Source organism: Dendropsophus ebraccatus, chromosome 12 (genome assembly GCF_027789765.1).
Source record: "Dendropsophus ebraccatus isolate aDenEbr1 chromosome 12, aDenEbr1.pat, whole genome shotgun sequence".
Classification (NCBI taxonomy): domain Eukaryota; kingdom Metazoa; phylum Chordata; class Amphibia; order Anura; family Hylidae; genus Dendropsophus; species Dendropsophus ebraccatus.
The window spans coordinates 86936841-86964078 of NC_091465.1; the positions used below are offsets into that span (position 1 = coordinate 86936841).

The 27238-nt window shown below is 46.8% G+C and overlaps 1 protein-coding gene and 1 long non-coding RNA gene across 5 annotated transcripts in view; one reads left to right on the plus strand and one right to left on the minus strand.

The window, feature by feature from the left end:
* The window catches only part of LOC138770140 (uncharacterized), a 181352-nt gene that overhangs the window by 64695 nt on the left and 89419 nt on the right, over window positions 1–27238 (plus strand). For 3 of the 4 annotated variants that reach the window (XR_011359406.1, XR_011359407.1, XR_011359409.1), the window contains one exon: window positions 18985–19077. The exons of the other annotated variant lie outside the window; for it this stretch is intronic. This is a non-coding gene — a long non-coding RNA (uncharacterized lncRNA). The remainder of the gene's footprint in view (window positions 1–18984; window positions 19078–27238) is intronic. 4 annotated transcript variants of the gene reach the window in all.
* Window positions 1–27238, minus strand: part of ARHGEF19 (Rho guanine nucleotide exchange factor 19) — a 66862-nt gene that overhangs the window by 9280 nt on the left and 30344 nt on the right. The window contains exons 2-12 of the mRNA XM_069949076.1: window positions 25221–25714; window positions 23622–23933; window positions 14817–14910; window positions 12014–12192; window positions 11196–11443; window positions 9488–9648; window positions 6656–6808; window positions 6318–6447; window positions 6024–6098; window positions 3031–3120; window positions 2694–2857 (exon numbers count right to left, since the gene is read on the minus strand). Of these exons, the coding sequence (XP_069805177.1) occupies window positions 2694–2857; window positions 3031–3120; window positions 6024–6098; window positions 6318–6447; window positions 6656–6808; window positions 9488–9648; window positions 11196–11443; window positions 12014–12192; window positions 14817–14910; window positions 23622–23933; window positions 25221–25714 (2100 nt within the window). The remainder of the gene's footprint in view (window positions 1–2693; window positions 2858–3030; window positions 3121–6023; window positions 6099–6317; window positions 6448–6655; window positions 6809–9487; window positions 9649–11195; window positions 11444–12013; window positions 12193–14816; window positions 14911–23621; window positions 23934–25220; window positions 25715–27238) is intronic.

The following is a 27238-nucleotide window of genomic DNA, read 5'->3' on the forward strand; positions in this document are numbered from 1 at the left end:
TAAGTAACGATTATCGTTCCATGGAAATGAGTGAACGTTTGCAGGTCTTTCGCAATAGCGTTCATTTGAGATCGTTAATCGTTAACGATTATGCAAACGATAATCGTCCTGTGGAATAGGGCCTTAACCATAAAGAGGAGCAGCACCAACACTGACCCTGGGGCAGTTATCTAACCATGAAGAGCAACAGCACCAACACTGACCTCCGGGGCAGTCATCTATCAATGAAGAGGAGCAGCACCAACACTGACCCTGGGGCAGTCATCTAAACATCAATAGGAGCAGCATCAACACTGACTCAGAGGCCGTCATCTAACCATGAATAGGAGCAGCACCAACACTGACCCCGGAGCAGACATCTAACCATGAATAGGAGCAGCACCAACAATGACCCCTGGGCAGTCATCTAACCATGAATAGGAGCAGCACCAACACTGACCCCGGAGCTGTCATCTATCAATGAAGAAGAGCAGCACCAACACTGACCCCGGAGCAGACATCTAACCATGAAGAGGAGCAGCACCAACACTGACCCTCGGGCAGTCATCTAACTATGAATAGGAGCAGCACAAACACTGACCTCAGGGCAGTCATCTAACCATGAGAAGGAGCAGCACTAACACTGACCCTGGGGAAGTTATCTAATCATGAAGAGCAACAGCACCAACACTGACCCCGGGGCAGTCATCTAACCATGAAGAACAAAAGCACCAACACTGACCCCCGGGGCAGTCATCTAGTCATGAAGAACAAGAGCACCAACACTGACCCCCGGGGCAGTCATCTAGTCATGAAGAACAAGAGCACCAACACTGACCCCCGGGGCAGTCATCTAGTCATGAAGAACAAAAGCACCAACACTGACCAACGGAGCAGTCATCTAGTCATGAAGAACAAAAGCACCAACACTGACCCCCAGGGCAGTCATCTAGTCATGAAGAACAAAAGCACCAACACTGACCCCCGGGGCAGTCATCTAGTCATGAAGAACAAAAGCACCAACACTGACCCCCAGGGCAGTCATCTAGTCATGAAGAACAAGAGCACCAACACTGACCCCAGGGCAGTCATCTAACCATGAAGAGCAACAGCACCAACACTGACCCCGGGGCAGTCATCTAACCATGAAGAGCAACAGCACCAACACTGACCCCGGGGCAGTCATCTAACCATGAAGAGGAGCAGCACCAACACTGACCCACGGGCAGTCATCTAACCATGAGAAGGAGCAGCACCAACACTGACCCCTGGGGCAGTCATCTAACCATGATAAGGAGCAGTACTAACACTGACCATGGGGCAGTTATCTAACCATGAATAGGAGCAGCACCAACACTGACCCCCGGGCAGTCATCTAACCATGAGAAGGAGCAGCACCAACACTGACCCCTGGGGCAGTCATCTAACCATGAGAAGGAGCAGCATCAACACTGACCCCTGGGGCAGTCATCTAACCATGAGAAGGAGCAGTACTAACACTGACCATGGGGCAGTTATCTAACCATGAATAGGAGCAGCACCAACAATGACCCTGGGGAAGTTATCTAACCATGAATAGGAGCAGCACCAACACTGACCCCCGGGGCAGTCATCTAACCATAAAGAGGAGCAGCATCAACACTGACCTCGGGGCAGTCATCTAACCATGAAGAAGAGCAGCATCAACATAGATCATAGATCCAGGTCCCCCAATATTACTTTATCCCATGCCATCCATTTTCCTTAGAAAGTCACTGAATTATTTATATTATCATTTTTAGGGTATTTTTAGCTGTTGCTTAGCAACCTGGGCCTGCAGGGGACACCGAGGCCGAACGCTCACGTCACAGATTACGCCTTGTGCTACTTTTAGCTCTTTACCTATTTATGAACCTGAGCAAAGGAGTAAGATGAAATCTATAACCCCCCCTCCCTCCCCTGTTTATCCAACAGTTTCACTCTGAGGGGCTCCACAGCGACACGCATATGACAGGATGCAACATATCACATGACCTTCCCTCTCATTGGAGTGTGAGTAAGACGATTAGCGGATCCCATCTGGGTCAGAGCATTGACTGTGCATAACGCTGTGTAGGTCACTGTAGAAAAGGAAGTATCTTAAAGGGGTTATCCAGCGCTACAAAAACATGGCCACTTTCCCCCTACTGTTGTCTGGGTGAGGTTTTGAAACTCAGTTCCATTGAAGTAAATGGAGCTTAATTGCAATCTGCACCTGAACTGGAGACAACAGTTGGGGGAAAAGTGGCCATGTTTTTGTAGCGCTGGATAACCCCTTTAAAGGGGTTTTACATTGATGGCTGCTCCTCGGGAGCCATCAATGTCTGATCAATGAACTGCTGACACCTAGTAACCTCACTGATCAGCTGTACACAATGAACGCGACCAGGTGCAGATATCTCTGCCCAATGTGGTCGCCTTGGGTTAATGCAAGAGAACTGAGGTACAGCAACCCAGCACCACCACAACACTATGAATGGAGCCGACTGCTTCCAGCCCTCTCCATTGTGTATATGCTAAAGCTGCGTCTCAGCCTTAAAATTCCTTAAAACATCCTTTAAGTTCAGTTATCGCCCCTGATTTTGTTCGGATAGCAAGTGTTCAGGAACCGAGGTATTACTATAGCTCCTCTAAATACTGGTATATGAGAAGCCTGGGGTCAGTTATATATTGTATTGTGTGGGTGCGGCACTCACTCTTTCTTCCTGGAGAGCAGGAGGCAGTCATTGAACAGATGCAGATACACCGGTTTCGGGCAGAGTTTAAAGCGCGATCCCGCAGTGTTCGGAATCTGCATGTCCAGTTCTGTCAGTTCTCCGTGCTTCACCAGCCAGCGAGACTGCGAGATCAGCGGGAAAATCTACAGGGAGACAAAGGTATAAGGTCCCAATGCTCAGTAATGTGACAGCTCATCAGTTTCACCATAGGAGGTTTCTGGGCACTCTATGACATCATAGGTCAATGATGATGATGAATGACAGCACAGGAGGTGATCACGGCCACATTCAGCCTACAGCACGTTCCTTTTCTCACCTTACTTTCAAAGTGAATCTTCTTATTGAGATGAATGAGCTCCTCAGTTCTCTTCATGGACTGGACGCTGGAGTTACACTCCTTGACCAACTGCACGACAACATAATAGTAATATAATGACACTGCGATCAGACAGGATCCGCCCCCCGGATGACATCACTGATATAATAGTAATATAATGACCCGTCGATCAGACAGGATCTGCCCCCCGGATGACATCACTGATATAATAGTAATATAATGACACTGCGATCAGACAGGATCCGCCCCCCGGATGACATCATTGATATAATAGTAATATAATGACCCGCCGATCAGACAGGATCCGCCCCCCGGATGACATCATTGATATAATAGTAATATAATGACCCTTGCGATCAGACAGGATCCGCCCCCCAGATGACATCACTGATATAATAGTAATATAATGACCCTTGCGATCAGACAAGATCCGCCCCCCCGGATGACATCACTGATATAATAGTAATATAATGACACTGTTATCAGACAGGATCCGCCCCCCGGATGACATCACTGATATAATAGTAATATAATGACACTGTGATCAGACAGGATCCGCCCTCCGGATGACATCACTGATATAATAGTAATATAATGGTCCCCCCAACCCCCCTCCCCCCGATAACCCTGTATATCATGTGTATAGGGAGCTAGTCACAGCCTTGCCCCCTGTATATCCTGTGTATAGAGGGGTAGTCACAGCCCCGTCCCCTGTATATCCTGTGTATAGGGAGCTAGTCACAGCCCTGCCCTCTGTATATCATGTGTATAGAGAGGGAGTCACAGCCCCGTCCCCTGTATATCCTGTGTATAGGTAGTCACAGCCCCGCCCCCTGTATATCATGTGTATAGAGAGGGAGTCACAGCCCCGTCCCCTGTATATCCTGTGTATAGGGAGCTAGTCACAGCCCCGCCCCCTGTATATCATGCGTATAGAGAGGCAGTAACTGCCCTGCCCTCTGTATATCATGTGTATAGAGAGGGAGTCACAGCCCCGCCCCCTGTATATCATGTGTATAGAGAGGGAGTCACAGCCCCGTCCCCTGTATATCCTGTGTATAGGGAGCTAGTCACAGCCCCGCCCCCTGTATATCATGCGTATAGAGAGGCAGTAACTGCCCTGCCCTCTGTATATCATGTGTATAGAGAGGGAGTCACAGCCCCGCCCCCTGAATGACATTACTGATATAATGACATGTGATCACACACCTTATACTACCCTACCTGTGATGGCACTGCATTATAGCACTATACTATATTATACTGTCCTGTGATTCCCATTGCTGCAGTCATGTTGATGTCCAGGTGGACCCCACATGTTCAGTAGACCTATTATATTGAATACTTCCCCTCCCCCAATCCATTCACACCGGGGTGCCACATCTCAGCCGGCTGTCACCTCCAGACTAACCACCATGTCTACGAAACCCGCACTATGTACACAGAGACAGATGCCAGCCAGGATGACACCTCTTACTGGTATGTCCTTCCTGCCTCCCCCCACTCCACACACATGCATCACTGTCTACATGTCTCCTCCCCAGTGTGAGACTGGGACTAGAGTGTGAGCTCCAGGGGTCAGGGATGATGGGAGTGATGATACACTGTGTGTGATAGGAGATTAGAGTGTCAGCTCCTGGGGTCAGGGATGATGGGAGTGATAATACACTGTGTGTCATAGGAGATTAGAGTGTGAGCTCCAGGGGTCAGGGATGATGGGAGTGATGATACACTGTGTGTGATAGGAGATTAGAGTGTCAGCTCCTGGGGTCAGGGAGAATGATGGGAGTGATGATACACTGTGTGTAATAGGAGATTAGAGTGTGAGCTCCTGGGGTCAGGGATGATGGGAGTGATGATATACTGTGTGTGTGATAGGGGATTAGAGTGTAAGCTCAAGGGGTCAGGGATGATGGGAGAGATGGTACACTGTGTGTAATAGGAGATTATACTGTGAACTCCAGGGGTCAGGGATGATGGGAGTGATGATACACTATGTATGATAAGGAGAATGAATAGTAATCTCCTTGCACCAGACACTGTACACTTTTAGGCCATGTTCACTGACAGGTGTTAAAGATCATCTCAGGCAGTTCTGCAGTACCGGACAGATGATCTTCACTTCTAATAAATTCAGATGTGGGCGCATCCGTGTGCGCCTGCATCCAAATTCCCCGCTGCACACAATGGAGAGTGCGGCCGGAGCTGTAGGCTCCATTGTGTGCACTGACAGGTTCTCTGCGGCCGCTATTTGTTGAAACTGACATGTTAGTTTTTGGTGTGGCTGCTAGGGATCCCGGCCGGAGCGTATACTATGGGGGACATTTATTAAGTCCGGCGTTTTTTACGCCGGACTTATAAATGTCCCCGCATCTCCGGCGCTACGGAGATTTATGTAGAGGCGGACTGCCTCTACATAAATCCCGTGCGCGTCGGTGCGCACAGCCGAAAACCTACGCCACCTGAAAGGTGGAGTAGGTTTTCGGCGTATCTTTGTGCGGAAAAAATGATAAATCACGCGGACTCTGAGTCCGCGACCCCCGTAACGCCCCCTCCACACCCCCTCCCCGCCCCCCGGCGTACTCGGCGGAAAGTGCCGAAATGCGAATATTTTATTCGCAAATCGGCCATTTGCGAATAAAAAAATACGCAAATCGGCACTTTCTGCCAAAAATCATCCGTACGCCGGATGATACATGTCGCCCTATGTGTATACACTCCGGCTGGGATTCCCTCTAGCTGCAGCACAATGTAAATTATGTATTAATCACGGCCGTGTTGCCAACAACGGCTGTAATTAATACTTAACTTACGTTGTGTGAACATAGCCTTACACTGTACAATCTATTTGTGCTGATCTCAGCTACCGCCCTTTGTTTTTATGGTCCTCTGTTCTGTCGATGATTCTATTTTGTGCTAGTAACCCCTAGTAGCTGTCAGTGTACCCCAGTACAGCCCCCACCCTCAGTTACCTTCTTGAGCTCGGTGAAGGCTTGGCTCGCTGTCTCTTCATTGTGGGACCCGGGGGCCGTGTGCTTTAGGATGTTCTGCAGAGATACAGGAACATGACAACTCAATGACAGTATGGTGTATGGGTGGAGGTCACGTATGCATTCCCTGTTAGGGGAATATCTCCAATTTTCCAGCTTCTCATCTATTCTACAGTCAGCAATAGATTACACCCTCTGTTAGGTGATAGAGAGTAGAGAACACCCCCTGTATTCTCTAGAATAGGGGGGCATACCCGGCCACAACCCGTCACCTACCTCCACCAGCATCTTCAGACGCATGATCCTCTGGAAGGGCAAGATGAGGAAGGACGTTAGGGGCAGCCGCTGGCAGACTTGATCCTCTTCCAGTTTGGCCAGGACTCCACGGAAGCGAGCGTTCTCCTGTCTGTGGGGGCAATATATACTGCAATGTATTACGCTGTATACAGGGCCAGGCTTAGGTCACCTCTTTAGCTAATCCCGGGATTCTTGTGGAACTTCCTGATATTACCTGTGTTCATAGTGTCTAGTACACTGAGATAAATGACAGGTTGTCACTGGTGTTCACATAGTGCGGGGATCTACTCTCTACAGTACCCGGAGGAGACACTTACAGCAGCCGCTGGTAGGTCTGTTCTTGATAGGCCTGGTTGGTGACGTATGGAAGATAAACCCTACGCAACTCTGGACAATGACGTAACACAATGTCACAGACATCGAACCGCAGGATGTCTTCCTCCAGCCGCTCCTCCAGGTCTGCCAGGAACCTGAAGAGAATACAGACATCAATGGTGAGAGAAATCAATCAGCTCCTATATCAGGATGGATTACAATGGACATGGACATATAAAGGAAGGAGGAATATTTGTGAACGCTTAATACATCCGCTCCATTTACTTAGTTGAGTTGGAATGGCTTCATAGAAGAATTATTCAGTGCTGTATGTTCTACCTCTCTGATATGCTTGACCTCCATAACCCTAAAATGTATACGTGGATTCAGTAAAATGTGACTGCAACAGATAAGAAAATACAGCCCTGGGATCATCTAGAATAAGTTACCAATCCATTTCCTTTTAACAATCACATCAAGGTTCATATTCCTCAACTATGTGTCATGCAATGACCATGTCTACATCAGATGGCAAGGCAGCGTGCGTCCCCTGAGACTGCACACCGTGCTTCATCGCTCTCACATGTCTGCGCATGTCATAGGACTTAGGACTCCAACAGTATGAAGGATACATCTACATTGTCTGACCGCCATGCCTTATCGCTCTTAGACCCCAGTAGCATCAAGGATACATCTACTTTGTCTGACCGCCATCACTTATCGCTCTTAGACCCCAGTAGCATCAAGGTTACCTCTACAGTGCCTGACCGCCATGCCATATCACTCTTAGGCCCCAGTAGCATCAAGGATACATCTACATTGTCTGACCACCATGCCATATCACTCTTAGACCCCTTCGGCATCAAGGTTATCTCTACATTTTCTGACCGCCATGCCTTATTGCTCTTATACCCCAGTAGCATCAAGGTTACCTCTACATTGTCTGACCGCCATGCCATATCACTCTTAGACCCCATCAGCATCAAGGTTACCTCTACATTGTCTGATCGCCATGCCTTATTGCTCTTATACCCCAGTAGCATCAAGGTTACCTCTACAGTGCCTGACCGCCATGCCTTATTGCTCTTATACCCCAGTAGCATCAAGGATATATCTACATTGTCTGACCGCCATGCCATATCACTCTTAGACCCCATCGGCATCATGGTTACATCTACAGTTCCTGACCGCCATGCCATATCGCTCTTATACCCCAGTGGCATCATGGTTACATCTACAGTGCCTGACCACCATGCCATATCACTCTTAGACCCCATCGGCATCAAGGTTATCTCTACATTGTCTGACCGCCATGCCATATCACTCTTAGACCCCATCGGCATCAAGGTTACCTCTACATTGTCTGACCGCCATGCCTTATTGCTCTTATACCCCAGTAGCATCAAGGTTACCTCTACATTGTCTGACCGCCATGCCATATCACTCTTAGACCCCATCAGCATCAAGGTTACCTCTACATTGTCTGACCGCCATGCCTTATTGCTCTTATACCCCAGTAGCATCAAGGATATATCTACATCGTCTGACCGCCATGCCATATCACTCTTAGACCCCATCGGCATCATGGTTACATCTACAGTTCCTGACCGCCATGCCATATCGCTCTTATACCCCAGTGGCATCATGGTTACATCTACAGTGCCTGACCACCATGCCATATCGCTCTTATACCGCAGTGGCATCATGGTTACATCTACAGTGCCTGACCGCCATGCCTTATCGCTCTTATACCCCAGTAGCATCAAGGATATATCTACATTGTCTGACCGCCATGCCATATCACTCTTAGACCCCAGTGGCATCATGGTTACATCTACAGTGCCTGACCACCATGCCATATCCCTCTTATACTGCAGTGGCATCATGGTTACATCTACAAGGCCTGACCGCCATGCCATATCGCTCTTATACCCCAGTAGCATCAAGGAAACATCTACAGTATCTGCGTGCAATGCCTTATCGCTCTTATACCCCAGTGGCATCATGGTTACATCTACATTGTCTGACCGCCATGCCTTATCGCTTTATACCCCAGTGGCATCATGGTTACATCTACATTGTCTGACCGCCATGCCTTATCGCTTTATACCCCAGTGGCATCATGGTTACATCTACATTGTCTGACCGCCATGCCTTATCGCTCTTATACCCCAGTGGCATCATGGTTACATCTACAGTTCCTGTGCACTGTGCCTTATCGCACTTATACCTCATCACCCGATCCTCGGCTGATCTGGTTTTATGTGCTGCGGTGAAATTTATTGTTATTGGCTGCACATTTCACTGTGCAGCTAATAACAATGATTGTTAATGGCCGCACAAAAGACATTGCGATTGTTTATGTGACCTGGGCCGCATAATTAATCATATTGTAAAGACACTGCAAGCAGCACTGATCTTGCTGTCCATGCACGGCCCCATATGAGGCCATGTACAAAGACCCTCAGAATGTGAGGACATATCTTCAGCTACTCACTCAATCCCCATTATATATTATAATAATTAGAATCCAGTCATGAATTCATATCTGACCTCTATTATGATACAATTTGTCTGATAACCATGATTCTTTGGGTTTTCGCTCTGACATATCCTCATATATTTAGACTGTGTTTGTGTATCATAACTCCTGAGAGTATGGTTCTAGAGACATAAATAAAAGTTAAGTTATATAGTGGTTCGCAGGACTATATAGTGGTGTCTTTTGACTGATATGGTTGTATGTAGTTGTTGTATACTTACCAGAGTACCAGAAAGCATATATAAGGGACCGCAGGAAAAATAGGGAGAAGCAATAAGAAAGTTGTTCTCACCTCTCACTGATTTCCTTCACTTCTGGAAGTTTAGAGAAAAGCCATTGCTTCTCCTGGGCGCCAAGACATTCATTCAGGTCCGGAGAGTTCAGGAAATGATCCACAACTATGGACAGACTGTTCACGTACGATGCTTCAGACGTCACTAACTCAAATTTAGCCTGTAGAGACATAATGTCTGTGAATGGCCTAAAGATTTGTCATGAGAGCGAGATTGGCACTTATTTGCAGTGCCTTTACATGGTACAACAGATCGACGGGCCTGGGCTGCACAAACAATCCTTGGGAACAAGCCCTGGGAACTGACTGCACCAATATGTATATAGAATGTACATACAGGATGTGTATATATCTGTGCTGTCATATTCCAGATCACAAGCAGTCTATACTTACACCTGGTTCTCCAGTCCAGTATCTTAAGGCCCCTCCTCCTTTGCCTGTCAATTATTCAGGAGAAGGCGGCCTGAAGACACAGCTAGCAGACGAAGAAGTATACACTGCTTGTCAGCACAGCACAGATATATACATTTCCTATAAGTACAGTGTATCCTATATACATATCTGTGCCGTCAGTTTCCTGTTATAGGCCACACATAACCCTGTTTACACAGGATGATGTGCGGCCGATGGCGATAAATTTCGATGCAGGCTCAGAAGACCCGATCAGCCAAGGATCAGGCCTTTTTCCCGTCCTTAGCCAATCCTTGTTACTTTTACATGGGGCGATTATCGTCCGCAGGAGCATTTCTACCAACACACCTGGACGATAATCGGCCTGTGTAAAATGTCATGTAGACCAGGTAAAGATCAGGAGAGATGGAGCGTGCAATATGCATAGGAGAGACAGGGAGAATCAGACATAGAGTGAATAGTAATGAGAGACAGTGTGGACGAGACATAGAGCTGGTGATTGAGGGAAGAGAGACATGAATAAGTAAAGAGAGACAGGTGACACAAGACATAGAGCCAGTGGGAGGACAAGTGGAAGGAAGAAACATATATGGGTGGATGAGAAGACCTCTGTGTGTGCAGGTCACCGCTCCACATTATAAGACCTATGGCGGGCAGGATGTCATATATACCCAGTGGCGTAGCTACCATAGAGGCAGGGTAAGCAGTTGCTATGGGGCCGGGGGGAGAAGGTAAGAGCGTGTGTCCTTCTGCTTAACCCCTTATAAACTGCAGTGTGTAAGTGACCCAATGTTTACTTACATGCTGCAACACAAAAAAAGGGGTAACAAGCAGAAGACAGAGATCTCTGCTTCACTGCACTGATAACCTTTGACCTCTGCGCTCCAGCAGTAGGAAAGGAAAATGTGCAGAGTGCAGAGGTCAGGGGTTATCAGTGCACCAGCAGTAAAGCAGATGTCTCTTTCTTTTCTGAACTTTGGGTCACTTACACACTACAGTATATAAGGGGTTAGGCAGAAGGTACTCTGCTCCTGCACCTATGTATTTAACCATAACGCCTTCTCATGGTCCCTTATAGGTAAAAAGATTGGACTGTCATAGCAAGCAGCCATTGGCTCTCTGCTCTGCCAGTCACTCTTGTGGTTGCAGCCAGGATTCTGCCTCTGGCCACAAGAGATTTTATTTTTTGGCCACATCACAGAGTATATACTTTATAAATTTATATATGCGCAGAGCTTTGTGTTGTGCGTAGGGGAGGGGGGCCCCTTAAAACTTTTTGCTATGCCCCTGTATATACCTCTTGCAGTTTCCTCTCTTGGATGGTCAGAGTGTTGAGCAGGCCGCTGCCCCTGACATCTGGGATATCCTGCCACAGAGAGAATGTGGATCCTCGGGACGAGCGCTGGGAGCGGAAGGAGCTGCTGGGTGACAGGTTGCTCCTGGGACTGGCGGACACATCATCTTCCTCTCCGGTGGTGTCTTCTCGCTTCTGCCTCTGTAACTCTCGGTTTATGGCCACGTCGCTGTACTCCTGATACAGGATTGCTGAAGACAAGACAGCACCAGCAATATTACTGGGGGGCACACAAGGAGGCGCATCATCAGCTGGGGTACAGATGGAGGCAGAACAGATACAAGAAGCTGCTGCCACCACGCAGAGGGCAAAATAACACAAAGGGCAATAGTCCTGACCCTAGCTGACCAGTGGGACACTGTACAGTCTCCACCAGCAGAATAGTGAGTGCAGCTCTGCAGGATGTAACTCAGGATCAGTACAGGATAAGTAATGTAATGTATGTACACAGTGACCCCACCAGCAGAATAGTGAGTGCAGCTCTGGAGTATAATACAGGATGTAACTCAGGATCAGTAATGTAATGTATGTACACAGTGACCCCACCAGCAGAATAGTGACTGCAGCTCTGGAGTATAATACTGGATGTAACTCAGGATCAGTACAAGGGTACAGGATAAATAGTGTAATCTACTTATTATGGATCCAAAGGAGAATACATGATTACTGAAATCTATAGCACCACACAGATGGTTATGGAACATTCGGGGTCACCTATAGTCGTGTCCATTATATACAGACAGGTAACAATGAAGCCTTACAGCTCAGCAAGAAGCGTGACTGTCTCCTCTCACAGTACAACTGTCTCTCTTCTGTGTTCTCTGCATCACTAGGACTTGCAGGTTGTCTCTCTTTACAAGGTGACTGTCTCATGTGACTCTCAACCTCCTGGCTGGGTGGTCTCACAGGACTGGGCTGTCCACCATCTGTCAGTTTGTTCCTGAAAGGGTAAAAAAAAGACTTAGTGGGGCAGCCTTCAGCCTTATGGGCTGGGGGAGGCAGGGAGTGGAGGCTGCTGGGATACAATTGAAGGGCAAGTGTGAAAAATTCCTTTAAATAGAGAAAACAAAGAGCCTGTTCTATGCGCACTAGAATGAGGAGACGTAATAGACAAATCCCAGAAATACGACCATGAGCAGGTCAGACCTATGGAGGGGGCTCTGAAGTGATGAGAGGTGCGGTATGAGGGGACATGATCACATCCTAGTAAGGGGCTATAGGTTCTGTAATGTCACTACACAAGGGTCCCTCATCACTGCTTGTTCAGCATAAAGGCTGAGTTCACACATAGTATTTTGGTTAATATTTTCCATATACTTCTATTAAACAGGGCTCCCCACAAGCTGGACTCAGTTGCTCTCTTGATCTGGGGTAATATTATTGAACAAAATACTACACGTGAACATATCCGGTCATGGGTAACATTGTCTCAGAAACACTATGGAGAGCGATATCATGCAAAATCACCATGCAGCTTTCCAAAGGGCAAATCAAAAATTATGATCTTTAAACACTGCTCATCTACAGGACATGGAGTACAGTCTTCACCCCCCGAATGTGAGAACAGAATTTTTTTCAAATTCGGCCGAAAAGATCACCTGGCCGGTACTTAAGTGCCGGCCAGGGTGATCCGGGCAAAGACCGGCCGTCCCGTGACCCGGGCGGGTCACGGAACGGACGGTCTCACACGTTGTGTAAACATAGCCTTATTCTGCATTAAAATAAGTATTTGGTCCAGTTGCTTTATACACTTGACATTCATCCTACTCTTCCTGATCATCTCTGAGATGGTTCTGCACCTTTTTTGGAGTCACCAGTGGTAAATTTAGCTGCTTGTTCGGGATCTGTCTATATAAAGTCTCACAGCTGACAGTGCATCAGTGCAAACACCAAGCTATGAGGAGGAAAGAGCTGCCTGTAGAGCTCAAAGACAGGACTGTGAGGAGGAGGAGGAAAGAGCTGCCTTTACAGCTCAAAGACAGGACTGTGTGGAGGAGGAAAGAACTGCCTGTAGAGCTCAGAGACATGACTGTGAGGAGGAGGAAAGAACTGCCTGTAGAGCTCAGAGACAGGACTGTGTGGAGAAGGAAAGAGCTGCCTGTAGAGCTCAGAGACAGGACTGTGAGGAGGAGGAAAGAGCTGCCTGTAGAGATCAGAGAAAGGACTGTGAGGAGGAGGAAAGAGCTGCCTGTAGAGCTCAGAGACATGACTGTGAGGAGGAGGAAAGAACTGCCTGTAGAGCTCAGAGACAGGACTGTGTGGAGAAGGAAAGAGCTGCCTGTAGAGCTCAGAGACAGGACTGTGTGGAGGAGGAAAAAGCTGCCTGTAGAGCTCAGAGACAGGACTGTATGGAGGAGGAAAGAGCTGCCTGTAAAGATCAGAGACAGGACTGTGTGGAGGAGGAAAGAGCTGCCTGTAAAGATCAGAGACAGGACTGTGTGGAGAAGGAAAGAGCTGTCTGTAAAGCTCAGAGACAGGACTGTGTGGAGGAGGAAAGAGCTGCCTGTAGAGCTCAGAGACAGGACTGTGTGGAGGAGGAAAGAGCTGCCTGTAGAGCTCAGAGACAGGACTGTATGGAGGAGGAAAGAGCTGCCTGTAGAGCTCAGAGACAGGACTGTATGGAGGAGGAAAGAGCTGCCTGTAGAGTTAATAAATAGGATTGCGTGGAGGAGGAAAGAGCTGCCTGTAGAGCTCAGAGAGCTATCCCTATCCCTGCAGTCAGGCCTGGTGGGGGCTGTTTCATACTGTGGGGGAACAGAGAGACTGGTCAGGGTGCAGGGAAAGCTGAGTGGAGCAAAGTATAAAGATATTCTTAATGAAAACTTGATCTAGAGCACTCTGGACCTCAGACTGTTCCAAAGGTTCTCCTCCCAACAAGACAATGACCCTAAAGACACAGCCCGGACAACACTGCTTAGGGACAACTCAGTTAATGTCCTTGAGTGGCCCGGCCAGAACCCTGAAGCCAATAGGACATCCCTGGAGAGACCTGATTACGGCTCCACCAACGTTTCCCATCTAACCTGACAGAAGGCAGAGGATCTGTTGAGAAGAATGACCAAAATCACTGACAGATTTCACCTAATACTGAGTGACGGCTCCAAATACTGATGGGGATGGCCGATTGTAGAAATTATAAAGATTTCTACCAATATGTTCTTATTTTTTAGTTTGGGGTATTATTAAGGGGAAGAATCTTGGGGGGAAACTTTTTCAATTTTTACAGAAGGCCGCAATAGAAGACTTTCCAAATGCATCGTAATCTCTCGATTTTGGGGTCAGTCTCCCTAGAGATGGCTTATCCTTTGGCTCATGATACACATGAACTGTAGATAGATAACCGATCAGGCGTTTGGTGTAGAAACATCCCAGTATTGTGAATCAAACCTTATAACATCAGCTCTTAATAACCACCAGCCACTCCAACTTGGCAATGAGAGATTGCTTAAAAAACATGGTCAACAATTGGCATATCACCATCATGGTAGGAAATGTCCCACCTAGACTCTGGCATAGACTGTATCTGCTCTGGTTAGAGACTATCCATCAGCAGGGGTCACTTACCTGAGCCACGAGGTGTCTGCGTCCACTGTAGCTGGTTGGAGAAGGCTGGTCACCCCCGCGCTGTTACATCTCCTTTCCCTTCTCCCTGATTTTTCTATAAATTGAGAAAGAATTGGAATATTTGAGGTGCACTCAACACTACATTCCCCAACATTATTTGTTCTGGTGTATCTCAGCTTTCAATGTTTGATACATTCTTTCAGAACCTCACAACGCCACTGGTATATCTTAGCCTTTTATGTATATAGTACAATCCCAGATGAAATCTTTAGAATCCTCACAGTTAAGAGAGTCACCTGCCATACTTCATAGCAAATCCAGAAGTTACAGATTTGACGCAAAGCAGTGATTAATATTCTACATAAAAAGTCCAGAGAATAAAATTATTGTAATAAAAACAAATGTTTTATGCAGTTAAAAAAAAGACCTACATGTCTCACTGAGCTGTGGACTGGCCTCATTGATAGAAAACATGGCCCCAACATGAGAACCGTCACTTGTATCAATGAAAAGCATGATACAATGGCTTCAAGGTGGAAATGTATCCTTAAGTGTGACAGAAGATGATTATTGTTCCCACTCAGCTGTGTGGGACAAGTATAAAGAGAATAAGAAGGATATAAAGGCAGAACATGCAGGGAAAGATGTTGTAGCATCAGGATAGAAAGCTCTCAGGAATATGAGTGGAAAATGGAGAATGTCTAACATAACAAATGGAAGAAACAGAGTCAATGTCTATGGCAGATGTGTAAGAATTCACTGAATGAAATGGGAGTTACATAGAAAAAAGCCGAATGCAAAGCAGAACTAACAACTAAATTGAAGAGAACATGATTACAGAGTCTAAAGTACAGATGCTGCGTTTACACGAAACGATAATTGGCCCGATCGTACGATTAACGATGTCGGAGTAACGATTTTTTTCATAACGATCAGCATTTAGACGGTACGATATATCGTACGGAAAAATTGTTTTGCGATCGCGCGCCCGCAGCCCGGCCCCCCGCTCATCCGCAGACCGGCCCCACGGTCAACCGCAGCCCCCTGCGCTGCCCCGATCGCCACCGCTGCGCCGCGCCGATCGCCACCCCCCCTTCAGCCAATCAGTGCTGAAGAGGAGCACTGATTGGCTGAAGAGGAGCCGTTTGAAATTCCTGGCTCACCTCTTCAGCCAATCAGTGCACTGAAGAGGGGAGCCGGGGATGTCGAAGACCTGCTACGCGGGGCAGGTAACGTATGGTCGCGGCGGGGGCAATCGGAGCAGCGGCGACTGGAGCGGCGGGGGGGGGGGGGGGGGCGATCGGGGCTGCCGCGGGGTGGGCGGCGGGGGGGCCATCGGAGCGGCGGCGGGGGGGGCCATCGGAGCGGCGACGGGGGTGGCGATCAGAGCGGCGGGGGTGGTGATCAGAGTGGCGGCGGCAGGGATGGCGATCAGAGCGGCGGCGGCGGGGGTGGCGATTCTCGTTTGTCGTTTGATCGTTCGCTGCGTTTACACGTACGATTATCGTTACATGTAAATGCAGCATTACAGTTTCTAATGAAACTGTAATGCTTCTTCCTCCTTCTTCTACAATGACACCTCTGGGTACTGGGGTCTGTAGGCAACCAATTGCTCTGGGTTTATAGAGGTAGCTTGTTTGCACCTGATATTGCCGTCTGCCAATCCAGAGCCACCTGCACCTTTTTCCACTTGCCCCTCTAAGCAAAGGTGTAGGTCTGCTGTTTCTGCTATATTCCTTTGTATCCTGACCAGTGCCTGTTCTTAGTATTAGGCTTTCTGCCTCACCTCCTGTCTGTACCATGTCCCTCTCCTGTTTCTATCTTGGATTGTCTGACCTGCCTCTAAAGACGCCTGCAGTGAACCTTTTCCTGCCTGACAACAATACCTGTCTTCTACCTGGTACTGCGCTGACTCTCCTGTTGATGACCCGGCCTGTTGACCACATATACCCAGCTAGTTCCCTAATGCCTAGCACTGACTCTGGTTCTTGGGAACCAGCTTCTGCTTACGCTGAAACCATACTTGTGGAGTGACTTAGTATCCATAGCCGCAGATGTCCAGCTTTGGATAAAAGGGGAACACCTGGAGACCACTAATGGTGGTTTTACACAGAGCGATAATTCTCCCAATCGCACGATTAACGATTTTGAATGAACAATGTTTTTTTTATAACGATCAGTGTTTAGACGGAACAATACATCGTACGGAAAAATCGTTAAGCGGTCGTTTAAGCCTATCTCACACATAGGTGAAATCGTTGAAAGACTGTTTACACGGAACGATCTGCGAATTTTTTGCGAACGATCAACAACAATTTGAGAACTTGTTGAAAGATCAAAATGAACACTTTCTCGCGCGTGGCTTGATCGTTCGCTGCCTTTACACGTACGATTATCGTTCGAATTCGATCGTTATCGTGCAAATTCGAACGATAAATTGTTCCGTGTAAAACCACCATTAGACTCCACTCCCTGGTGTGGTTGTTTCCAGTATTGGTGTGAATGTATTGGTGGGTTTGATCTGCTGATCGAGCACTGATCTATCTGAATAAGGGCCCTATTACACTAGACGATTATCGTGCGAAAAATCGATTGAATCTAAACAATAATCATTCTGTGTAATTGCAGGCAACGATCGAAAAATCGTTTGTATGTCGATCGTTTATTTAGATCTGAACCTAAAATTATCCTTAATCATATGCTAATAGTTTGCTGTAATTCCACGTTCGTTCGCTCAAGTTCCGTGTTTTTTCACTAATCGTTCAGTGTAATTTCACATTGTTTATTGTTTTTCTGGGATCAGAAGGAATAAACAATCATAGTAACGATCGCAATAACGATCATAGTAATGATCGTAACTAACAACCATCCTTCTGTGTGATATGATGAACGATTTCAAGTTAACGATAAACAATCTCGTTTGCGATCGTTTATCGTTAGTCATTAATCGTTAAAAATCGCTCAGTATGTGAGATAAATAAAGGATTTGGAGGATTTTCAGGGTTGAGTATGGAGTGGGCCAAGTCCATGGTACAGAAGGCCATTGATGTGGTTATTACTAGTTCCGTGTATAGATGCCTTTAGTTATAGATCAATTTGAATATTGAGTATGTAGAGATTCTGATGATATTATTTCTCTAAATGTCCAGTCCTGAATTATAAAATGTTGATTAAATTGTACCTGGCTTGGGCTTCTTCTCTCCAGAGCAGATGGGGATAACAGCGGATTGGTGGCAGTCTGCTGTGCTTGGACCAGAGAGAATGAATGGAATGCAGGTCAGGCATTAGGGGTACCATTTTGCTGCATTTTCGGGATCCATGGGGGTCCCGGTAAACAAACCTCCACCAATCTGCTACTTATTCCCTATTCTGTGGATATAGGAAAACTTTTTGAAAAAGAATACCCCTTTAAAGTAGCTTTGTTAAATATACAATGGGCATTAGGCACGGACCTTTACCTCCCCAGCTTTCTGTCACTAACACCTAGGGGGCGCCTCAGTTAGGGCCCTATGACATGTGATGATTATCGTGCAAAAAATCGTTATATCGTTTGAATTTAAACGATATTCGTTCTGTGTAATTGCACATTGTCCATTGTTTTGCTGGGATCAGAAGGAATAAACAATCTTAGTAACGATCACAATAACGATTGTAATTAACGACTATTGCTCTGTGTAATATAGTGAACAATTTCAGGTTAACGATTAACAATCTCGTTTGCGATTGTTTATTGTTAGTCGTTAATCGTTAAAAATCGATCCGTGTTATAGTACCCTTAGAGAAGCACTGACCTAGGAGTCCTATTGCTCAGGCATGGTGACTGGAGGTGACTGGAGGAGGAATAATTATAGGGTATGCATGCTGACCCTTAAGAAATCACAAAGGAAATGTGTAAATATCCTATGGCCAGAACCAAACACAGCAGCAGCACACCATGTCTGTGGCAGGGAGCATAGACCAAAAATCCAAGCGTCAGAGCTAACATGGTGGCCATGCCTGCCTGGAAGCTTATTATTCCGGCCAGCATTGCAGTATACTCCAGTTTATCACAATTGAGAGGTTAAGGAATTTATTAATATTCAGGATGATGGTTTAAGGAAAATATTTCACTTTGTCTAAGGAGAAAAGGTTATAACGTTGACATTTCAAATTTTTTTCCCTATTATAGCTATTCCATATTGCAGCTATGGAGAGATTACCTCCACAGTCCTGTCCCCTGATGCAAACCCCAGCCTGAAGTGGATCTGCTATGATTTGGAAGGTGAGGGAGACTTCCTGGGTCAGAGTACAGGGCTGTAGACCCCGCTATGCAGACCATGCCCCTCCCCCACTCCACTCCCACCCAGTTCAGGAAGCTCTTACACCAAAGCAATGCTCTTACACCAAGTCACAATTTTGAAAAACTGTGATCTCTTCTTACAAAATGCTTTCAATCCAAGTTACTCTTAAACCAAGGTACCACTATATATGCATAAAGTGGCATTATGAGCAGGTTAGGCCAATGAACCTGCTGATATCACCCAGCCGCTCTTTACCTTAGGACTCCAGTGCTGCTCTTCTTATTTCTGACTGTTCCGGTATTGTGCCGCTTTTTGATAATTTCGGATATGCTATTCCACATGTTAGGAGCATTCTGGGCGTTGCCCATCCGCCTGGAGCACCCACTCAACCTGCCTATCCTGCCCCTCCCAGCCCACTCAGTATGCAAATTCATATATGCATAGTTAGGTGCTTGTTACGGGCTGCTTCTTGCACATGTGCGGTAAACAGTGGCCTAACTATGCATATATGAATATGCAAAGTAGGAGGGGCGGGCTAGGCGGACTGAGCGAGTGCTCCGGGCAGATGGGCAACGCCCAGAATGCTCCTTACTTGTACAGGAGTACAGTACCGTAACAGCCAGAAATAAGAAGAACAGCACTGGAATCCTAAGATAAAGAGCAGCTGGGTGATATCAGCAGGTTCTTTGGCTCCAACCTGCTCATAGGGCCACTTTAAACTACGAATAAATCAATTCTTAAAATTGTTGCAATTTTTTTGGTTCCTGTTGCAAATACAACAGATGAACGGGACCTTCCTGCTCAGCCAATCACTGACTGAGGCGGGGCATCACTGCAGGAAGTGATTGGCTGAGCAGGCAAGTCCTGATGAGAAGACTCGTCTGGGAGGCTAGAAAAAGGGGTGATGAAAGGAGGACTGGAAAAGGGGGGCTGTGGGGGTTTGGGAGGGGTGAGTATGAACCTGGATAATTTCTTTACAAAATTACGTGTAAATGGAGGAAAATTTTTGGAAGAATTTAGGTAATAAGACGTAGGGTATATTCCCAGTGTCCGCGTTGCATGTGATCTGATACAGGCTCTCTGCCTGTTATCTGGGGATGCTGTAAACTTCAGCCTTATATGTGTTCAGTAACTTGGCTTTTCGTGTCTCCATGGAATGCGTGCTATTAGGCGGCTCATTCCGATTTACTGGCACTTCTAACTTCAGAACGCCCTCTATAAAATGTTTATTTCTAGCGTGATTGCCTATCATTAGGATCTCCTTGGCAGATTCTATTCCAGGGGTGGAAAATTGGTTGAATTTTGTGAACAAAGTCAGGGAAGATGCAGAGAAGTATGCTGCTTTAAGGATTCTACAAACAAAAGGGAACGTTTTTTAAAAACGTGGAAATGTTATTTTGAATATTTTATCACATCCTGGAATGACTCCAGCGTTCCCTATCTTCTCTCCATCAGTTGGAACTCTCAGGGATAAAGTTGTAAACTTTATCATTCATAACAATTGCTCTATGACAAGACTCCATCCTGCAACGCTCTGCGGGAAAGTCAGGGTGTCAGAAAAGAAGAGGAGAGCAATGGACTGAGGCCTCATTCACAGGTCCGTAGGGCTCTGTAATACAGAAGATAGTGATCCATGCCTCCATTGTGAGTCTGCACTAGTCCTTTTCTTGCGGCATGGATCACGGCCCCGTACACGCGTACAGATATGTGAACAGAGCCATTCAAATACACAAATCCTACGCACTTGTGAATGAGTCCTGAGGCTCTTTTTGCAGTGTCCAGTCTGGGGGTCGCATAAGATGTTCCTCCATTATATATATATATACACTTCTAAGGTTAAAAAAAAATTATACTATGCATCAATTTTTTTCTAGAGTATCCTGGAATCCATTAAACCTGAAGAAAACGACCAAATACAAACAAAAATGTAACTTTTTTGTCTTCCATTTAGTGATTGGGGTCTATAAATATGTCTGCCGTAGGGCTGGGCGATTAATTGAATTAATTCGATTAATTTGCCCAGAATTTGAGAATCGATTAAATTTTTCGATTAAATCGAATTTCGATTTAAAAAAAAAAAAAATCATCCTCCAGCTAATGAAACAGCCTGAGGAGGGAGAGCAGCCAGCAGCGTCCACCCGCCCCCATTGCAGGACGTATACACTCTCTCCCTCCCGGCCGCACATGGAGTTCCCCGGAGGAGGCTGCAGGGACTGAAGGATTCAGTTATATGCCCTCCGACCTGCAGGGGGAGCAGTGGCGCTCCAGGCAAGCTGCTCCTCCTGCAGGTCAGAGCGGGACCGCAGCCGCCCGCCCCCATAACAACCACCCGCCGCCCCGTAATGAGGGGAAAACGAGGATAGGCTGAGGGGTCGCAGGTCACTGGGAAGAGGACGAGCGTGACCATGACGCGTCCTATGGCGGGTGAGTGCAGCTGTGACTGACAGCCCGGACATAGGACACAGCCAGCAGAGCTGCAGCTTCTGTGTGAGGGGGGTGTGGGACTACGGGTGCTATGTCTTCCACTCTGTGCGGAGGCTGCAGGACAGAGAAGAGAGGTGCGAGGATCACAATAGGGAACCCGTATAATCACCTCTGTATAATACATCACCTGCAAAAAAAAAAAAAAAAAAAGCCTTCCGACCTGCTCTACTACTACCCCCAATACTGCTTTACTACCACCCCCAATACTGCTCCTAATACTGCTTTACTACTACCCCCAATACTGCTTTACTACCACCCCCAATACTGCTCCTAATACTGCTTTACTACTACCCCCAATACTGCTCTACTACCACCCCCAATACTGCTCCTAATACTGCTTTACTACTACCCCCACTACTGCTCTACTACCACCCCCAATACTGCTCCTAATACTGCTCTACTACTACCCCCACTACTGCTCTACTACCACCCCCAATACTGCTCCTAATACTGCTTTACTACTACCCCCACTACTGCTCTACTACTACCCCCAATACTGCTCCTAATACTGCTTTACTACTACCCCCAATACTGCTCCTAATACTGCTTTACTACTACCCCCAATACTGCTCCTAATACTGCTTTACTACTACCCCCAATACTGCTCTACTACAACCACACTACTGCTCCTAATACTGCTCTACTACTACCCCCACTACTGCTCTACTACTACCCCCAATACTGCTCTACTACAACCACACTACTGCTCTACTACAACCACACTACTGCTCCTGATACTGCTCTACTACTACCCCCACTACTGCTCTACTACTACCCCCATTACTGCTCTACTACTTCCCCAATACTGCTGCTAATACTGCTCTACTACTACCCCCAATACTGCTCTACTACAACCACACTACTGCTCCTAATACTGCTCTACTACTACCCCTAATACTGCTCTACTACTACCCCCAATACTGCTCTACTACTACCCCCACTACTGCTCTACTACAACCACACTACTGCTCTACTACTATCCCAATACTGCTCTACTACTATCCCAATACTGCTCTACTACTACCCCCAATACTGCTCTACTACTACCCCCACTACTGCTCTACTACTACCCCCAATACTGCTCCTAATACTGCTCTACTACTACCCCTAATACTGCTCTACTACTACCCCTAATACTGCTCTACTACTACCCCCAATACTGCTCTACTACAACCACACTACTGCTCTACTACTATCCCCAATACTGCTCTACTACAACCACACTACTGCTCTACTACTATCCCAATACTGCTCTACTACTACCCCCAATACTGCTCTACTACAACCACACTACTGCTCTACTACTATCCCAATACTGCTCTACTACTACCCCCAATACTACTAATACTGCTCTACTACTACCCCCAATACTGCTCCTAATACTGCTCTACTACTACCCCCACTACTGCTCTACTACTACCCCCACTACTGCTCTACTACCACCAATACTACTTCCACTACCATTGCTACTACTACTCCCAAAACTGCTACTACTACTACTCACACACTACACCCCTCTTTTTCTATGCTTCTACTTATCCACTATGCCTCTACTTCTACACCCATCATAATTAGCAAAAAATAAATAAATCGAGATTTAAATCGAGAATCGAGAAAAAATGTAAAAAAAATGTAAAAAAAAAAATCGAGATTTTATTTTTTGGCCATATCGCCCAGCCCTAGTCTGCCGTATGTATAAAATTGTGATTGTGAACTTCAATGGTATTCATTGGCATGCCCAGACAGCCAATGAGAGCTGGAGAGCCACAGGTTGGAGGCCATTGCTCTACTTGGTATGGAAATACATCTAAAGCATCAGTCAGTAATAAACGAGTGTGCCTTCATTTGTAGGGGATGTTTTCCTCTATTAAACCTTGTTCTGTGTCTTATCTGAGATTTTTGGATTTGCCATGAAGTAATAAAGTTGGAGACATCCCGTTTATGCAGGGAGTCCATCATTTTTTGACAGGATTGTAAGATTACATGCTTCTATATGCTGCATGTCTGACATGTCAGGTGCCCTGCTGGGCTGGCTACACACCCTCCTGTCCAGCAGACGCTCCTCGCTCTCTTAGGGTGATTTTGGTGGACAGGGACTTGCCAAGCCTGGCCGTAAAGTTGTTTCTCCGCTGTGTGAGTTGTAGTTTAGATATAAGTTCTGTTGCTGAGAATCTCCACCTCTCCTGCTCCACCTTTCCAGGGGGGGGCGTCACCTCTACAGCCTCCGGAGCCTCTTTTACTTCAGCCACTGGAGGATTGGGGTCATTAGGTTCAGGGAACACAGAGTCCTCCTCTGCCGATGGAGTAGGTAGGGAGTTGCTGGCATCGGGGAGGTACAGACGAAGTTTACGCCCTGTGGGGAACAAGAGCGTTGGTTCTGTCAGCCCATGTTACTCACATAGTATGATAAACACACTCAGGTCCAGCAAACTTATAGTGGCTGTAGACTAATCTGAGGCTCTGTAGTATGACACTATGATACTGCTGATTGTAATCGAGAACCTCTATATGGAAGTACCAGCCAGGGGTTGGAAAGCCACACCCAACAACACAGGAACGAGGGGACTGGCCCATAGCATTGATGAGATATCTCCTACACTATACACTAGACTGCAAGGTTCTACCTTGGCTCTACTACTAAGCAAACCCAGTATAAAAAGTTAGACAAGTCCATAGATCATACAGCATTAGTCACTGTGAAAAATGGATATTCTATGTATATTCTACACCAATATTTGGGCTTGTTTTTTGCCACATTTTAAGCCATGCCCCATTTGCCTATCAGCCAAGTGCACTGTCATGGTGAGAAACAGCACTTTTAAGTCTTACAAAATAACCGTGTACTTTCAGGAAATGGACAGGGCCGGTCACCACATTATATTTGTCCACTGAACACAATGGGGGGATTTATGAAGACTGGCATACGCCGGTCCTGCTGGATTCACTAAGGGTCCTCTTACACACACAGATTATCTGACAAATATTTGGGAGATTTATGTAGCCAAAACCAGGAATGGATTTGAAAAGAGGAGAAATCTAAATCTTTCCTTTATGAACTGTTCTCTGTTTATAGTCTGTTCCTGGCTTTGGCTGCAAAAATCTGAAAGATATCTGCCAGATAATCTGTGTGTGTAAAGGGACCCTTAGAAGTGTGCACCTCTTAGTGAATCCAGCTGGATTATGATTTATGCCTGTGAGCAGGCCTAAATCATGACAAATGAGGCACAGGAGGAGGCCACACCTGCCGTGCCCATCGGACGAGCAGGCCGTTTGGCAGGCGACCACCAGGGAGGAGGGGCGAATCTTCGCCTTCTCCCTGGTGTACGGCCTGGTCGCCGGACCCTTTGTAAATGTTCCGCAATAGGTCTGCTGCCAGGACGCCATGGTGACAATTACCTCTAGCATACTAATGGCTTAATCATGAGGTTATATTTTGCACCAGAAATTCACCAATGTTTAGTGCATTTATAAGAAGAACCTGATGCAAAAACATTGGAGAACCTGCCCCAATACCAGGATTAAGTTGTGGTTCCATTTTGTGATGCCATTTTCAATGTTTATATTATGTGGGAACAGAACTAGCTGATAACAATGTGCACCGGGGACAAGACAGTATATGATGGCGATAGTGGTCACTTACAGGCTGATTTGGCTCTGTCTGAGCGGCGAGATGTTCTGCAGAGAGGTCTGGAATCCTCCTGGCTGGAGACGGATGGAGTTTCGGGATGGTCACTATCACTCTCTGTGCTGCTGTTCCTCCTTTCCTGTGGAGTTAGGTCCTCTGGGAGATGATGTTGGTCTTTAGATGGGGTGGGGGGTTCCATGACGTGGTCCACACTCTTGTTGTGGTAGCCCATGATCCAGTGATCCTGTATGTGGTTTGTCGGGATCCCTGTGTTTAGAGGATTCTGCACATTGCTAAACCCCATCTGTCTCTCAGTGCAAAGAGGGGGAACACCACCAAAAGCTAAACTCTCCTGCTGGTACATCACCACCCGATGGCGCTCTCTGGGAGGTGGGTCTCCAATGCTGGGCACCATGCTGCCTTCACGCCCATAGGGTATCGGGCTGCGGTGGGGCTGGAAGTCAGGAAGGGCTTGATAATCCATGAATATTGTGTTAGGGAGTCCGGGCCTATGGAATAGACAAAGGTGAATGATACTAACAAAGAAAACATACAGACAAAAATATATGGTAATGTATCAGCAGCCCAGTATACCGTAACGCCTACAATGACTCCTGGGATGGTGTCCCTCCCTGGTGTAGAGGTAATCCCTAAGTGATATCAGATTGAGCCTCCATTATTGTCTACTCCAGACCACCATTGTACAATACCCAGGTCACATGACTGTTTGATACAATGGAGATATAACTATTATATGACTGTGTCATGGAGATATATCTGTATAATCCAGGGTACATATGACAAATCGCTATTCTCTTTCTGGTGTCTGATGGAGGAGTCTGGGTTTGGGGATTGTCAGCATAACATTCCCTGCATTGTGCTAGCTGTATAGTGGTGGAGGAAGATAACACTATGGGGGGCTCCTCAGGGGTCGGCCTAGGCTCCTCATGCACAATGAAGGTAAATCCTAATGCCTCAGAACCAAGACCTCGTGAATATTTTTCGCTGACGGCTTTATGGGATTAGTTGAGGACTTGTCTGTCACAGCAAGACTGTACACCATCACCATAGAATACCTAGAAGAGACATTGTGAGCTAGGACCTCAACCCCATCCATCACCTGGAACAGAGATTGTGAGCTAGGACCTCAACTCTATCCAACACCTCGAACAGAGATTGTGAGCCTGGACCTCAACTCCATCCAACACCTAGAACAAAGTTTGTGAGCTCAGTCCTCAACTCCATCCGACATCTAGAACACAGAGTGTGAGCCTGGACCTCAACTCCATCCAACATCTAGAACACAGAGTGTGAGCCTGGACCTCAACTCCATCCAACATCTAGAACACAGAGTGTGAGCCTGGACCTCAACTCCATCCAACACCTAGAACACAGAGTGTGAGTCTGGACCTCAACTCCATCCAACACCTAGAACACAAATGGTGAGTCTGGACCTCAACCCCATCCAACACCTAGAACACAGATTGTGAGCCTGGACCTCAACTCCATCCTCCCCCGCCAACTGACCACTAAGCCATCAAGTGTAGTCATAATTACATAACTGCTAGTGCTGGTCAGGAGGACATTTTCAGAACCCAGAAGACCACCAGGTGCTGCAAATGATGATGGCTCAAGGGACCCAGTGTATTGCAGTAGCGGGCCATGGAACTCACTGATGTGATGGGCCCCATAGCACCTGCTAAGGCTGCTACAGTGGTAGTTAGGCCCCTACCTAGAACAGAGATTGTGAGCCTAGACCTCAACCCCGTCCAACACCTAGAACAGAGATTGTGAGCCTAAACCTCAACCCCGTCCAACACCTAGAACAGAGATTGTGAGCCTAAACCTCAACCCCGTCCAACACCTAGAACAGAGATTGTGAGCCCAGACCTCAACCGTATCCAACTCCTACAACACAGATTGTGAGCCCCAATATAGTGAGCCTCTCCATATAGCGTAGGAGTGTATAATATGTTGGACGTATAACAGTTAAATACATTGGCGATATCTCTGTATAACACTTTGGACATAAG